Genomic DNA, 15,286 nt, shown 5'->3' on the forward strand with positions numbered 1-15,286 from the left:
AAAACCCCAATTGGACGTAATGTCAAGAAGAAGAGACAAAGGGAAAAAATAGTTGGCTTAATAATCGATCAAAGAAACCGTCAAGTATTCGTAAATATCGAATGCTTTCTTTTACCATCTGGGGAGATAATTTTATTTTGAAAACTTTGTTCCATATCCAACCTACAATATCGCAGGAACTCGACACCATGTGTCCGTGGTACAATACTTACACCATGTTCCTTGCAGAGCACAACACCATATAGGAATAAGATTTATAGCTCTTCAACCGCATCATAATCGTAAACCAGTCGATCTGTTCTGAAGGGCCATTCTCCGTTCATACGCCACAGACAATCTTGAATGGATTTCGTCCTTTTTACTATCCTCAGTACTATTTTCAGAAGCAGCCTAATTGCAAGTCCACAATGATTACCAGCTATCAGAGATCCATTCGACAGTCGATGGTTTCAGCAGATCTGATAAGTACAATATCAAACAGTGATGTACAGTTCCATGGTCATCAACCAATTATGGCACCTCTTTAGCCCAGAAAAGCAGCTCTTTGTTTGGCAGACGTAATTAACTAACCACAAAATGATTATATATATTTTATTACACATATTTAGCTCCATCAAGCATTCTTTTGTCACTTGTCGGCGTTGGCTAGCCCAACATGGCACGGAGGAAGAAATGGTGATGGATCTACAATATTTGCCGCCGCTTAACCGTGGTTATCCGTAAAGTGTTACTCCTTATGCATGAAGATTCCTAAAGATGAGGCCTCGTAAAAGACGAGAGAAAAAGCTTCGCCACAGAGCTGAGAGTAAAAAATAGTAATAAATTTTTTATGACCATTGTTTTAACGCGTGTTTTGCTTCGCTTCTCTATCTCTTTATTTTAATTCATACAAACGAACACAAGACACCTAATACAGTAAGGCTTTCGTAAAAAGATGTCCTAGAAGCGTTTAATGACCAATGAAACCATACTGAAATTGCTTTTATGAGTGCATTTGAAGATCTTTCTGATTCACCTTCAAAACCGGCTTACAGAGGATTGACTGTACACACGTATAGGTAGGTTGTTCGTTTTTGTGCAATGCCCATCTGCATTCGGTTGTACCTCGTAGTGTGAGGAGAATCCGGGCCAGAACAATGTCGAGTTGAACTGTATCGAATATTTTGGTTACATGAGAATGTATCCCTTCGCTTGAGGATTGCGACCACACTGCTGCTGGTGAAGCTGAAACTTTGCTTTGGCCGCTGCAGCTGCTCTTTGTAGCGGATGTTTTCACCTCTCTAAAATTTACACACTCTTCTGGTGGTGCAGACTGTCTGACTCGTGTTAAAATGCCGTAAAAGCAAGAATGAGCAGCAAGCAAGGCAGAGAATGAGAAGGACCTGGTCGATCGTATATTTTTATGGTTTGTTTTAATCACAACAGTAAATGAGATGAGATGATATTTAAATTTTTATGGTATTAATTACTCCAAGTTGTTGGTCATATGTATCGATGATCTTAGATAATTGGAAATGTTCAGACCAGAACGAACGAGAACAAGTATGGCACTGAACAGTTATAAATGGTTGACATATTTATTTCGCATACCGGAAGTTTTTTGAAGAGACATAAATGATTTAAGATTTCCAGTAATTTTCAACATAGAAAATATTTTGATCAAATGTAAACTTCAGTCGAAGGATTATTAAACATTATCAAGTTAAAAAAATCCAAAGAGTGCAAGTTCAAATGAAAACTATTTAAGAAAATCAAATCTTTTAGATTGGTCTTTCCACTTTGCATTGTAGAGATCGGTCGGCAAAAATTTAAAACGGTGAATTACTTCCGACGTTTCGACTTTTGCGTTGGGCCTTCTTCAAGAAGGATTTCTTGATTCGTGATGCAAGCCACTCGAAGCCTTTGGGATCGTTTTTGAAATACGTCACGCTATAAGGGGAGGTGAAGAGGTTCATAATGCTTGGCGATCCATATAATTTTTTTGAAGGTTCCATACCAACAAATAAATTAAAGTGGGAGGAGTTTGCTTAGTTTTTGCTGACTTATCAGGGATCAGCTATCAACCCTTACTAATTTTCTATAGAAATGTTTTGTAAATTTTTGCTGGCATTATATTAGACGGGAGCTAAAATTATGTACAGTAAGCAAAATGATCCTTTAACTGCATATTTTAGAAGCCACTGGATTAGGATGGTATGATGTCCCTATTTCCTTTAAAAAAATACACTGAAACGAAGGTGGTAGTTTCATCTTGTTCAAACTAAGATTTGACCCATGTTGCCGTTTTTTGATGACAATACAAAGTAAATTTTGACTATTGCTGCTTATTTGCATTCAAAAAATGATAATACTATGATGATAAAAGCTAATTTAAATGATCAATTTCTCATATTCAATCGAATTCACTTCAATATTACAAGCCCATGTAAAATTTTAGCATTTCGAGTTGAAAATGTAATGTATATTCATTTATGTTCAAATGATGATGTAATAATACCCAAGTAAAATTAGTAGCTGAATAACAGTTTATTCAGCTGAAATATTATTGAGAATGGTTTGTTCAACTCTTATTTCACAAAATGTTTGTTGTGTAGAGTAATTTGGTTTATTTCGAATAAAGATAACATTGAATTTAGAAAATTAGAATACTCTTGGATCATATTCTGTTTGTGTATTCTATGGTTATGACCTATTTTACCCTTTCTGACTGAAAATTGATTAAAAAACAACACTTTAGTTCACAATTTTACCAATTCTATATAGTTCTAATACATGTAGTTCTGTTACACGTAAAATTATAAAAATATATATATTTTTACAGCTTTATCAGCCAGAAATTGTCTTATGAGGCTGTTAAATTTTTTTCACATTTTCAAATCAAACGAGAATATGCTTTCCTCAATTTCTAATACTCTATTTCATATTTTCATTCAAATAATTGCTATTCCCATTTGTTTAACTAAAACATGAGATAAAGAGAAACGTACAGTGATTTTTAATTTAAGAATAGCAATTAAAAGCAAAGGAATTTTTGAAACAGTTATTAATTTTTATGAATAATTTGCGTAATATAGTTAACTCACAGCAGTGCTGAAAATAGAAATATATGTTCATTTGATTTTATTAAATTTTGTTTTGGTATAGTCTATAACTCGATAATTCCATACGCCGATGGTCTCTTGAGCATCGCGTTATGGGAGTTGTTTGTTGTTGCGAACCCCATAAACATATGGGCGACAGCAACAAAAATGTAGACCAAATAGTTGCGCAATATCTATTTTATAGTATTCAATGTTATCTTTGATCGTAATTAAGCGGCAATGGTTAAATATATATTTTTATTCATATAAGTATGTATGAAAAATCTTCCATTTCCTGAAGTCTGTACAAGAGACTAATCGATTTTTCTTGATTTTTGTACATGTGGAACCCAAACGATAAAATGTATAAGTGACATTTTCGTTTATTGTACGTTGAATAAACTGGAAAAGATGGCCAGATTATTGGCAAAAAAAAAGCTCTAAGTTAATAATTGTGGAAGTGCTCATAAGAACAATAAGCTGAGAAGCAGGCTCTGTCCCAGTACAGACGTAACACCAGGAAGAATAAAAATATACTAGAAAATTATACTGTTTTCTCGTTTACAACGGAATTTTGAGGTGATTTTTCCATCCAACAGATAAAATAGCATAATTCGTAGAAAATTGGATTGCTGTTTGGCTTTTATATAGGGTAAAAGCACCGGTTTTGGCCAGCATAAGAGAAAATGTCAATAAAAATTAAATGGGAAGCCCTATTTATACTACAAATAAGTCAAATGCAAGCTTTCATTCCATATTATGTGTGTAAAATATCAAAACTAATTAAAACCATTTTTTAGCTTTGAAAATCCCGTTGCTCAATATAGGCCAACGGAACCAGTTTCGGCCAGAGATTTAACTTCGGTTCCTAAATTGACCAACTGCATTGATTTCTCATGAGAGTGGCCAAATTAGGAGTGCCCTGGCCAAATTAGGTGTTCTTCTTCTTTCTGGCGTAACGTCCCTACTGGGACAGAGCCTGCTACTCAGCTTAGTGTTCTTATGAGCACTTCCACAGTTATTAACTGAGAGCTTACTATGCCAATGACCATTTTTGCATGTGTATATCGTGTGGCAGGTACGAAGATACTCTATGCCCTGGGAATCGAGAAAATTTCCAACCCGAAAAGATCCTCGACCGGTGGGATTCGAACCCACGACCCTCAGCTTGGTCTTGCTGAATAGCTGCGCGTTTACCGCTACGGCTATCTGGGCCAAATTAGGTGTATGGGAGTTAAAATCATAAAGAACGTATTGTACGTTGAATAAACTAGAAAAGATGGCCAGATTATTGGCAAAAAAAGCTCTAAGTTAACAATTGTGGAAGTGCTCATAAGAACACTAAGCTGAGAAGCAGGCTCTGTCCCAGTAGAGACGTAACACCAGGAAGAATAAAAATATACCAGAAAATTATACTGTTTTCTCGTTTATCAACGGAATTTTCAGGTGATTTCTCCATCCAACAGTTAAAATAGCATAATTCGTAGAAAATTGGATTGCTGTTTGGCTTTTATATATTTTGTATGAAATGAAAAAAAAAAAAAAATAAAAATTGATTCTCTAAAAACCAGAATTTTGTCACTTAAACCCTTTTGCATTCAAGCCCCTACATGGAAATGCGTATATGATATCTCTATCAATCAATCAAATTTCATTGAAATTAAAATGATATTAGTGGATTCACAGCAAGTTTCATGATGAAGTTTTGATTGAATCTCAGCACGATTTCATGGTATTTGTAAAGTACAGTCCTTACACAATCAGTAGAAAAATATACACGGTTATGTTTGGAGCCATAGATTCTTCAATTAAGATATATATTTTAAATTCACGTATTTTCAAAGTCCTTGCGAAAATATTCTAAGTTAAAGACCCATTATTTTAAAACCCGACCTTACTCATCAATGAAATTAAGAATACTGATTTCGTGTTCATTTATTTCTAAGTTGGTAAATCTAATGTGACAGATTTAAAATTTGCCTCCCATTTACCTCCGGTTGCCATCTTAATTACAGTTGTCATTCCCTGTTTATCTAGCACTCTGGCATTGGAAAATTTAAATATTCGTTTTACTTACGGCTGCTTCCGCTAGCTTCCAATAACTTGTGTGGTGTGGTGTTGGCAAGTGCTAACAAGAGCATCCAGGAAATTTTGCTTCCTCTTATTATTCCATCGAGGTTCTCTTACTTAAACAACCATCAAAATCATCCAGAAAACTACATAAACAATTCGTAAAAGTATAATATTTAGTGACATTATCAAAATATTTACGTATACCGGCGTCGTCGGCAGTGTCTCACATGGCGTGCATCGCATTCTTGCATGCAGAACAACATATTGCCGGTTGGAGAGTGTTCATTCAACAAAGAAACCTTCGAAAATCTTCGCTAAAGGTGAACGCAACCACGATACGATGCGGTTGGTTGTTTATTTCAATTTATATTTCATCTGGCTCGATAGTGTATGTGCGCCACATACGCCTCCTGCACAACGTAGATGAGCGTTGTTGTTATGGCAACCGAGCTAGACGTGCTTGTAGTAGCTCAGTAGGCACAAACGCTTACTATGCCAGAGGGATAAACTTTTATTTCCATTTAAAGACAGAGGTTCTCTACTTTAGGAGAGGTCGTTTCAGAACAAATAATTCCTTCCATTAAACTAGTAGATTATAATTTTGTTTAGCCTTGTGGTAACAGGGTCTATGAAGCAAAATTGTATTGGAGTTGCTTTGGCGCAATTCTTGATTGTCTTAGAAACTTTTCGTAATGAAAAATTCTTCGAATTTCTTGAGCATAGAGTAAAATACACGGACACCGTCACTAGCACTAGATAACGGACAAACAATGGTACAGCCGAGAAACATTCCTGACAAGAAGTTTCAATGGCTGCAGCGGGAATCGAACCCACACCCCATGAGACGATGCGCTCATTGCCTGATGACACTAACCGCACGGCCACGAAGCCCACAAGTATCTACACGATTCACGAATGCATAAAAAGGCAAATTCAGCGAATGAAGGTCTCATTTAATAACATTAAAAAAATATTTGAATATTCCATCCAGTTTGTTCTATTTATTATGTAGCATTAAGTTTCCTGATGGCTCATTGATGTTTGTTAATTGCTTCGTGTGATTATGGAGGATTTTGGCCTCCAATAGACTTACGCATAAATAATTATGTCATACCAAAATATTGTCCCACCATGCTTGCCATATATGAGATGGCGTCGTAGCTAACAAAATCAAGATGTATCGTACACTGTTGGATGGTGCATTGAATGCAAGGTCGTATAAACTGACGTGTGAGTATTTATTTCCCCACGAAAATCTATTCATCACAAAACGAATAATATATACACTAATGAATTAATCCTCAAATTATTCAAATGTTGTTAGGAGTGACGATTCATACACAATTTTAGAGAGCTCCCAAAGCATTATCAAGTTATAATGCCCATTCGAATTTGGCAACACGTTCAAATTTCGTCAAAAACTAATCGTGCGAAACGATCCACTGTATGCTATTATGGGTTGTAACCAACTGGTTGGTAGACACTGTACAACGACAAAATATGAACGAAATGTGGATTTGTGTGTGATGCTTACATTGTGCATTCTTTGTGAACCTAATTGTGGCGCTTTTGGTGACACCAGCTGAGAAAATGTCATTAAACTTTCCTGCTGGTGAACGCACCGGAGTTATCAACAAATATCATAAAAATGACGGAGAAAATTTTACAATCGTTTCGAGATTGAACAATAAACTTTATTTGTTGATTCAATGAGCTTGCTACCGCAGCAGCAGGCACGGTAAGCATTCCATAGTCATAAAAAATCTAGCAAACAGTCACCTTACGCGACACAGAATGATCTTATCATCAAAATGTGAGCTAACTAGCCGTTATCAAATTTTGTTGCCTATACGTTCACATTCTCCGGTCATGGGAAATGGATGTAACATTCATTTTCAAGCATTCAGAACTTCACGTGGCGCTCACGGTGACTTCAAGTTTTCGTTTGCAACGGCTTCTATTAAACTATTGCATTTTCGCAATATATTCAAAATAGCTTTAGATTTAGAAATTCGTATTATGCTGGATAACACAGCATTTTTTTTTATATGTTATGTCTATTTTTCTGTGTTTCGGTCGTCTGCATTCAAAATTGCAACACAGACAGACATATTAGTACCACTTAGAACAATTTTATTGAACATCCATCGCTCACACCGGTGTTCTGTGCGACGAGGCCTGCCGAAGGCGCTAGTGTGCAACGTAAAACAAAGAAAAACGATGCGCGCACCTCTGTGTGTGAGGTTTACAACATAGAGATTTGAAAATGATCGTTAGTTGTGTGGTCGATGAAAAAATCTTCAGTACTACATCTGATTGTCTGTGATCGTAACTTTCTTCATTCAGTGAACATTATTCGACATTTGATGCAAGAGGTGTCAGTATCAGAGCAGTGACAAATCGGTGCAAGCAGCCCAATTTAACAGAAGAATCGGTATTTGATTAATTCAACGGTGTTTTCTCTTTTTCTTTCTTTTACAGTCACCCGCTATTCCCGCTATTGGCACTAATATTCGAAAAATGTGAACTAGCAACGTGTACGCCTCGAGAACCAGGTGTCGCGGGTGGTGATGTCTGTTCGTCAGATTCCTTTAGTGAAGATGTGGCAGTATTTAGTAAACAGGTAAGTCATCATATTGGATATTGGAAACCGTTTACTTATCTAGCATTTGTTCAACGTTTGCGTAAGGCAAACAACTTATTTTGATTACATATTTTGGTTCGATTTGGAGTACGGCGAAGTGTATCGATTGATAAGAGAGCGTCCCAATTGTTTGTTCACAAACCGAGATACGATATGAGCTTCATGTTCTTTTTTCGTCGTTCTACGTTGCTATTGGTACTGGAAATTTATTCCTTGATACTATGATTCTCGTGAGCAATAGCACAGTTGTGAACTGAAGAAATTTCATTGCTTGCAAAACATTAAATTTTATTGTAAACTAGTGAACCCGGCAAACTTTGTCTTGTCATCAATTAGGCTGTTGGAAAACGCCTTGGATGGTCCCATACAAAAAGGACAGTTTCGTTTACGCACGTTTATACGACTTTCCCGGTGAATATCCTGGTATTTTTATACACATAAATACGTCGGAACCCTTGACGAACAAAACGGAGAAAGAATCATTCAATTCTGTTGACTCGCTCGTTAGCCATTTCGTGACATACAAACACCATTCCATTTTTATTTATATAGAAGATATGTAGATAGAATATAGAAGATAGAAGATTAAAGAATAGAATAGTTCTCTAGCTCATTAGGCCAACTGAATCGATGTAAATTCTAATGAATTAAATCAAAACTAAACAAAGTCCTCGATTATTTCAGTACACCCTCATATCTTGACTGTTTTTCCTAAAGAAGCCTATGGGTCAAATTTCGGTAGAGTCAAACTTGTGTTTTGGACGGGTAGATTTGAAAATTTATCCAATGTTTATAAAAGCAGAAAATGACAAAGTCGACAGTCATTTTTTGTCCCAAATTGTCAAAGAATGCCAAACATTGATTAAGCATTTTAGTCGATTCAATGCTAACAAAATTATCCATGTTTTCATAGTGTATGTTTTGAAAAATGTCACAAGATTTAGTAATCAATATTCATTTTTTTATAATACTTACGAATCTAAATTAACTTATTGTTTTTTGAATAAGCCATAGGGAGTGACCAAAAAAATTTTTACAGGGGTACATAGTAATCAGTTAGTGGTGGAAGAAAATTTGTTGTTATGTTTGTGCTTATTATGTTATTATGTTTTGAAAGTTATTAGTCCGAACACAAAATTGATTTGATGCACTTCTTAATCTTTATGAAATTTACCTAAATTTGAACCAGAGACATTTCCAATCATGACAATCAAGATAAGAATAAGGAATTATGAATCTCATTGCTTTGAGATAGGTCCACAGTAACTGTTTATAGGGGACTTTTTATCTGTAATCGTATGCGTCCTCATGCATCATATTCTAATACAAGTAATTATGTTTCGTGGTTTACGGCCAATAGGCTAAAAGTACCTTTGTTTCACTTTTTATTCGATTTTTTAATTCAAAATGGTGAGTTTTCTAGTTTTTTCATTTTTTATTCAACATGAGCGTTAGAAGCAGCACTTCTTTAGATGGTTCTAGAATATAACTAGTGTACATTAAAACTCATACCTGTCTGTGAAAAAAAGTGTTCGAACATTTGTTATTCACGGCAGTTTATATTACCAATGAATTGAAAACTTTTTACATGTATAAATTATTGTACAAATATCAGTATTCGTCATAAATTACAAATGCTCCAATTTTAGAAGTATGTTAACATTAAAAATAGCGTTGTTTTTTTCAACTTGTTAAATACTCAACTAGATTTCCTTTTTGGCATCACTAGCAGGCATTATATCGTTGCCATGCTTATCTTTTGGCGTTGTGTTTGGGAACCAAGCTGCTCTTTTATCTACAACACATCGTTACATTTTATTCTGGCTTTCAGTAGCGCTTGGTCTATAGTTGTGTTATCTGATAAGCGACGGAGAAAACGCACCTCTTGCCATTAATCTGCGACTTTGTACTTTACGTCAAATCCCACCGATTATCAATAAATGGTGTTATTCACCAGGCTGCTGGACTTTCAGGGGATTTCGTCGTGAGGCCTTGCCTGATTCCCAAACAAATCCACGGGCTTCGAAACGTTCGATCAATCAAACTCAATAGGACAGATATTGTTTGGCTTGACAGCCCTCGGTTCGAACAATTGTGATTTTTGGGTTGATTGCACCTATCTCTTCGGTGGAGGTTTGTATGAATAGTCAGAACGTTATCGAAAATATGGTAGCCGAGCCGTGTAAAAATTTACTGATAGCGACAACATTTCTAAGAGTTTCGTCGATAACGTTCACCTGATTTCCCCTAGTTTTGTGTGTGAACTTCTATCATCTTAACATCAGAAAATATTTTGGGAAATTAAATTCATGTTCGATCGATATCTGATGCGTATAATGAATTTTGAACATTTCTTTAGCGTGAAACATCCACAGGATGATGTAGTACGACGTAACCTTGCCTGATGTAAAACTGTAAGGTGAACCGGGGCAATTTGAGACTGCAAGTAATCAGGTAAAATCTAATTATTAGTACCATAGTACGGAATCTTTTCACTCAAGACACTTGAATGTCTACTGTAATTTAACTAATTGTTAGTATGTTATATTGCAAGTCTCATACTTAAATAGCGTAGATATTTTTAAGTGTTCGGTTTCTGTTTTTGATGTTATGATTACTAATAATTATTTTAAGTTCGAAGATTTAAACGGAAATATGTTCATTAAATTTATTAAACAAACAAAAAAGGAAAAACTTGTTGTTTATTGATAACACGCCCAAAAATTTGCATTTCATCTTGCTCCATTCGGCCCAACTTGCCCCGCTACACCATAGCATTTATTAAATGTTTTGTTACCTCGTACAATGACGGCATTGGGGTCTTGCATGACAAAAGGGAAATTGTGAAACCCTGCACCTGAATTGACGATTCTGGCTCCTAACTAAGGAATAACCTTTTGCGGATGAAAGATGACGGTTGAACACAACTAATTTTGATGTATCCTTTTTCCATTCATGAACACCTCGGGCAATAATTTTGTTCTTAAGGGTGACGCGCTACCGCATTTTATATCAGAGCAATAATATTTGCATATGGGAATGAACCATCGAACAAAACTGTCATATATTTCAGTCTGTTTTAATTGGCCTTGTGTGTTTTGAGTAATTATATTATAGGTGTTTTTTTTTGGAGGATGATTTTCGGTATAATTTATTTCATACTCAACTCAAGACTTTCCTTATGAGGTCTTTGTTTTTCTGGGATAGGTCATATTTAAAATGCAAGAAATTGGGTTAAATCATCAAAGATTTATCGTCCTATGGTCTTCGACCTCAGTTTGATAATAAGTTCATGAGGTCTGAAATTTTCAGAAAATGCCGTAATGAATTCAATGAGTTTATTATTTTTATCAAATTTATTGCTTTTTCATGATCAAATACCAACCAATACGTTAACAAAATGATTTTTGAGAAGCCTTCTTAAAAGTTGCTGTCGCAGTTTCAGTGCATTTCGAAAATAGGCTGACGTCATTCGATATTATTCGATGTGGTGGCATTCTCGTTTTCGCCTTTCCCCTTTTTTTCGAAGCGGCGACATGCTCTTTAAGTAAAGGCAGGCAGTCGAATATTTTCACTAAAATAGAATCGTGTGGTGAAGATCATTCCATGTCAGCAACGTAGAAGTTATGCTGTGCACATCATAAACGTAAAACCATTTAAATCAGTCTCGAATACTTCTTTCCCAGATACACTATTGGTATCATATGAATATTATGACAAAACTTAACTAATTCGAATTAGGTGTTTCAAGTTGTATCGTTTCGTACTGACTATCTACTGAAAGAAGTTTTGAAAAAAAGCCGATCCAATTGACCTGTAGGGGGATTGATCATATTCGTTGCTTTGCTCGTTTCTGGTGTGTTGATGTTGTGCCTGGCTGCGTATATATTTGGGTTCGCTTTCTCGCGTACGGTAAATGATGTACAGATGAGGCATCAACGCGCGGTGTAGAAAAGGCAAAAGTGAGGGATTCATTATCATCAGGCCAGCATCTTCATCGGGCAAGATCACCACAAAACGACTTGGACTTGGTGCGGCTCGGAGACACAACGAACGATGAGTGAGTGGAAATAACATTTCCAAGCATGCAAACCAGCGCAACCAGACAGGCGACTGTGATCGGCGCGTAAAGTATGTGTTGGAAATTCTAAACCAAACGAACTATAATTTGAAATCGTGACACACAGAGTGCCATGGTACATTTCTGCCTTCTGTGATTGGGTTCTATACACATATATTTGCTTTTTGGATGCTTAGTTTGAAGAACAACTCCTACATTTTGGCCACCATCCACATCCCAGTGTGTCGAGATGCGCCAAGCGGTTGTGCAAGCGGGATCATTGTGTTGCCATGGGTAATCTCTCTTGTGCGAAATGGAAACTCATCCGTGGTGTTTTATTTTATGGTCTGTAACAGTTCATCATTTCATGTACTCGTTATCGTGTTTTCATATTTTGCCTTCTATTTTTGTCCGAGTCTGAATGTTAATTTTAGCGTTCATCTTCACGTGTCATTTTTCGCCGTATAGCTCTTAGTGCTTCCAGAATTGAACCAAATAAATTCTGAGTAGAAAGATGTACAGTGTCTTCCCGATTTTGGTAACACAGGGAAAATATATCAGAATAGAAATGGTGGTGAACATTGCAAAGAGCAAAGAGGGGATGAGGATCGTAATTATTGGTAAAACTTATATTTTTCAAATTTATTGCTCAACGCATGGCCTGCAATAATTATTGCTAAACAGACTTTCTAAATTGGAGAAATAGGATTTTTACTAAAATCAAGAAAAATCAGAGCGTGATATGTAAGGATTATTAGCTCACTGAGTTGCTCACGTCTGTTTTAGTTGTTGCGATGCTTCTGAGGATTTATTACATAACAATCGGGATGATCAATGAAGTTTGGCGTGCTGATGTGTATAATTTTTGTTTCAATTCTCTCATAAGGATTAGCTTACTTGGGTTGAGCTAATCTATAAAAGTTTTCTTGAAATAATTGGCGAGTGATTTTACGTATATCTGGAGCCATTTCAGTTAGAGTTTTAAGAGCAAGTGAAAAACTCTAGATGGCAATTTCGGCTGATAGTCGCATTTGGACACTGTACTTGTATGGGAAACATTTCAAACAAAACGTTTCAATTTTTACCTTTAAAAATTTCTTACTTTTGAGGTTCGTTTCAATAAACATTTTTCATAGATGTGTATGAAAATTTATAACGCGCAACTGCTTTACACATCTCTTTTTTGCTTTGTCGTTTCAATTGATGATTTAACTTTTCTATAGGGTAAATCGCCAATTGTTGAACGGCTAAAATGCTCGTTAATTGTTGAACACGCCATAAGGAATACACAGACTGTTCAACATTAAGTGAGATTTTTAGCCTTTAGGCGAATTGCCCTACATGCTTTTAATGAGCTGTCCGGAATTCGTTCGGAAAAGTTTCCGAAATATGATGCAAAAATAAGTAAGCGTCCGGAATAAGAATTACAAAAAGTTCACAGATTTCTATTTAATTAAAATTATTCATGTTGGGAAATCAAAATCTTTACCCAGCAGAAATTCAAATCGAAATTTGATTACAACATACAATTTACAGTTAAAACCTTCAGAATCTCCGACTGATGTCTGCGGAAATTCGCAAACATTTTTTTTAAATCCGTAAAAACGGTGTTTTTGTGAATAACAAAAACACTTTTTTGTCTCAAGCACCAACCTATCGCTATTTACTCAATTTGAGGTTGCTGAACACATTGCCGTTTTCAAAAATGTCGCAGCGCGTCTGGTTTTTGAGATAAGGCAATTCGCCTAATGTTGAACGGCTAAAAACCTCGCCTATTGTTGAACAGTCCGTGTATTCCTTATGGGGCGTTCAACAATTAGCGAGCATTTTGGCTGTTCAATAATTGGCGAATTATCCTATTCTTTGTTAACGATGCATTATTTATCAATTTCAGTTAACTTGCGTGCAAGTTCGTCAGCTTGTATGCTGATTTATGGGATTAATTAACTGCATAAATTAGTGTTTAGGTGCCAAATATTCAAGAAAGTCAAAAAAATTGCCATCCATCTTATCGGGTGCGACCAAGTCTGTAATACAAACCAGCTGCATTCAATAAGACCTTGCTTTAAAGCTGCACATTTGCACTCTAGAACAGTTGCTAAGGGCCACTGACAGTTACAATGCAAATAAATATAATCTATTCAAAATACCCGAATTTGACAACCTTTTTAATTTGGCAAACACACCTTGCTACTTAAATCGATAAGGCACTGTAAACTCAATTTCTTTTACTCTTAATTTCGTGAGCTCTTTTCAATTTGATTGAATTTAAGAAACGTCGTATTATGATTTCACTTTCGTTTTTGCAAGATTACTGCAAATATTTTCGCATGCTTACATTGTGCACGTTAAATATTGACAATTATTGTCATCCATAAAAATATGATGATTTGTAAACCAATAAAATGCCGATACATTGATTTCTCCTGCTACTCCCATCCGATATTGCCGGCCCGTCGGTTTTTCCCTTCAATTGCTTCGAAGCACACAATTATCAGCTGGGCGAAAGCGTGCTCGTCAGTGATTCAAAGCTCTTGATTTACGATCGTTCGTCGTGTAGAGGTAGGTATATGTCGCACCATGATTGCGTATCTCGACTCCGACCAGTTGAGTTTTTCATGCGAGAATGATACTAAATGTACGATATGTGATTAGTGCTGTAAAATAATAAAAAGAAAACATCAACATCTATATACATTTTACGAACCTATGATCGATAGAAAATGGTTATAAAATATACGATATTTTTTCAATATGCATGATATCTGGAGCACATATTTGGTGTTTCCCATGTAGATACCCAGTTCCGTACTGTATTAACTGCATGCGCCTGATTGCCGATTAGCGTTCCGCGTTCCATTTGCCTTTTATTGTGAGAACTTTTTTATTGTCGCTGCAATATGCGCTCGGTGGGTTTGCTTTAAAAGGGCTATTAAAAACCACCGGATTTACAACTTACTTCAGTGAGTGATCAATATTCTGCAGCTTCGCGTGCGACGAAATGTGGTCTCGGAATGAAATAATTAACCATGAATTTACTTTTGCGGAGGCATCCATTGACCAAAGTAGGCCGAAACGCCTTCATTTTTTTTACTACCGGTCGTTTGATTCTTGGACCATCATGATCTGCTAAGACTAGGCACAGCCTCACACGCGTATGCAGAGAAACAAATTTGTTGGTCAACGTGGAACGAATGAAATGATCCTTCCACGCAACCAAATTAAATAATTATATGTTCGATGCTGAAATATGACACTAATTACTGTTATTTTGGAATTAAGGTTTGGATTAATTCTCTTTTTGGGGAATCCATCAAAACATTTGTAAGGAATGATTTGATGACGTGTTGTTCGCTTTGGTATGCAGTTTTTGCTCCATAGATCCGTGGAACCATATTTTAAATCGAGCATTTAAAGATTGTTATGCTT

At 35.9% G+C, this 15,286-nt stretch overlaps 1 protein-coding gene across 1 annotated transcript in view; it reads left to right on the forward strand.

Moving 5' to 3' along the window:
- The window catches only part of LOC5575090 (homeobox protein homothorax), a 63,228-nt gene that overhangs the window by 26,449 nt on the left and 21,493 nt on the right, over window positions 1-15,286 (forward strand). The window contains exon 3 of the mRNA XM_001661763.2: window positions 7,635-7,776. Coding sequence (XP_001661813.2) covers window positions 7,635-7,776 — 142 coding nt within the window. The remainder of the gene's footprint in view (window positions 1-7,634; window positions 7,777-15,286) is intronic.

Source organism: Aedes aegypti, chromosome 1 (assembly GCF_002204515.2).
Source record: "Aedes aegypti strain LVP_AGWG chromosome 1, AaegL5.0 Primary Assembly, whole genome shotgun sequence".
NCBI classification, from domain to species: domain Eukaryota; kingdom Metazoa; phylum Arthropoda; class Insecta; order Diptera; family Culicidae; genus Aedes; species Aedes aegypti.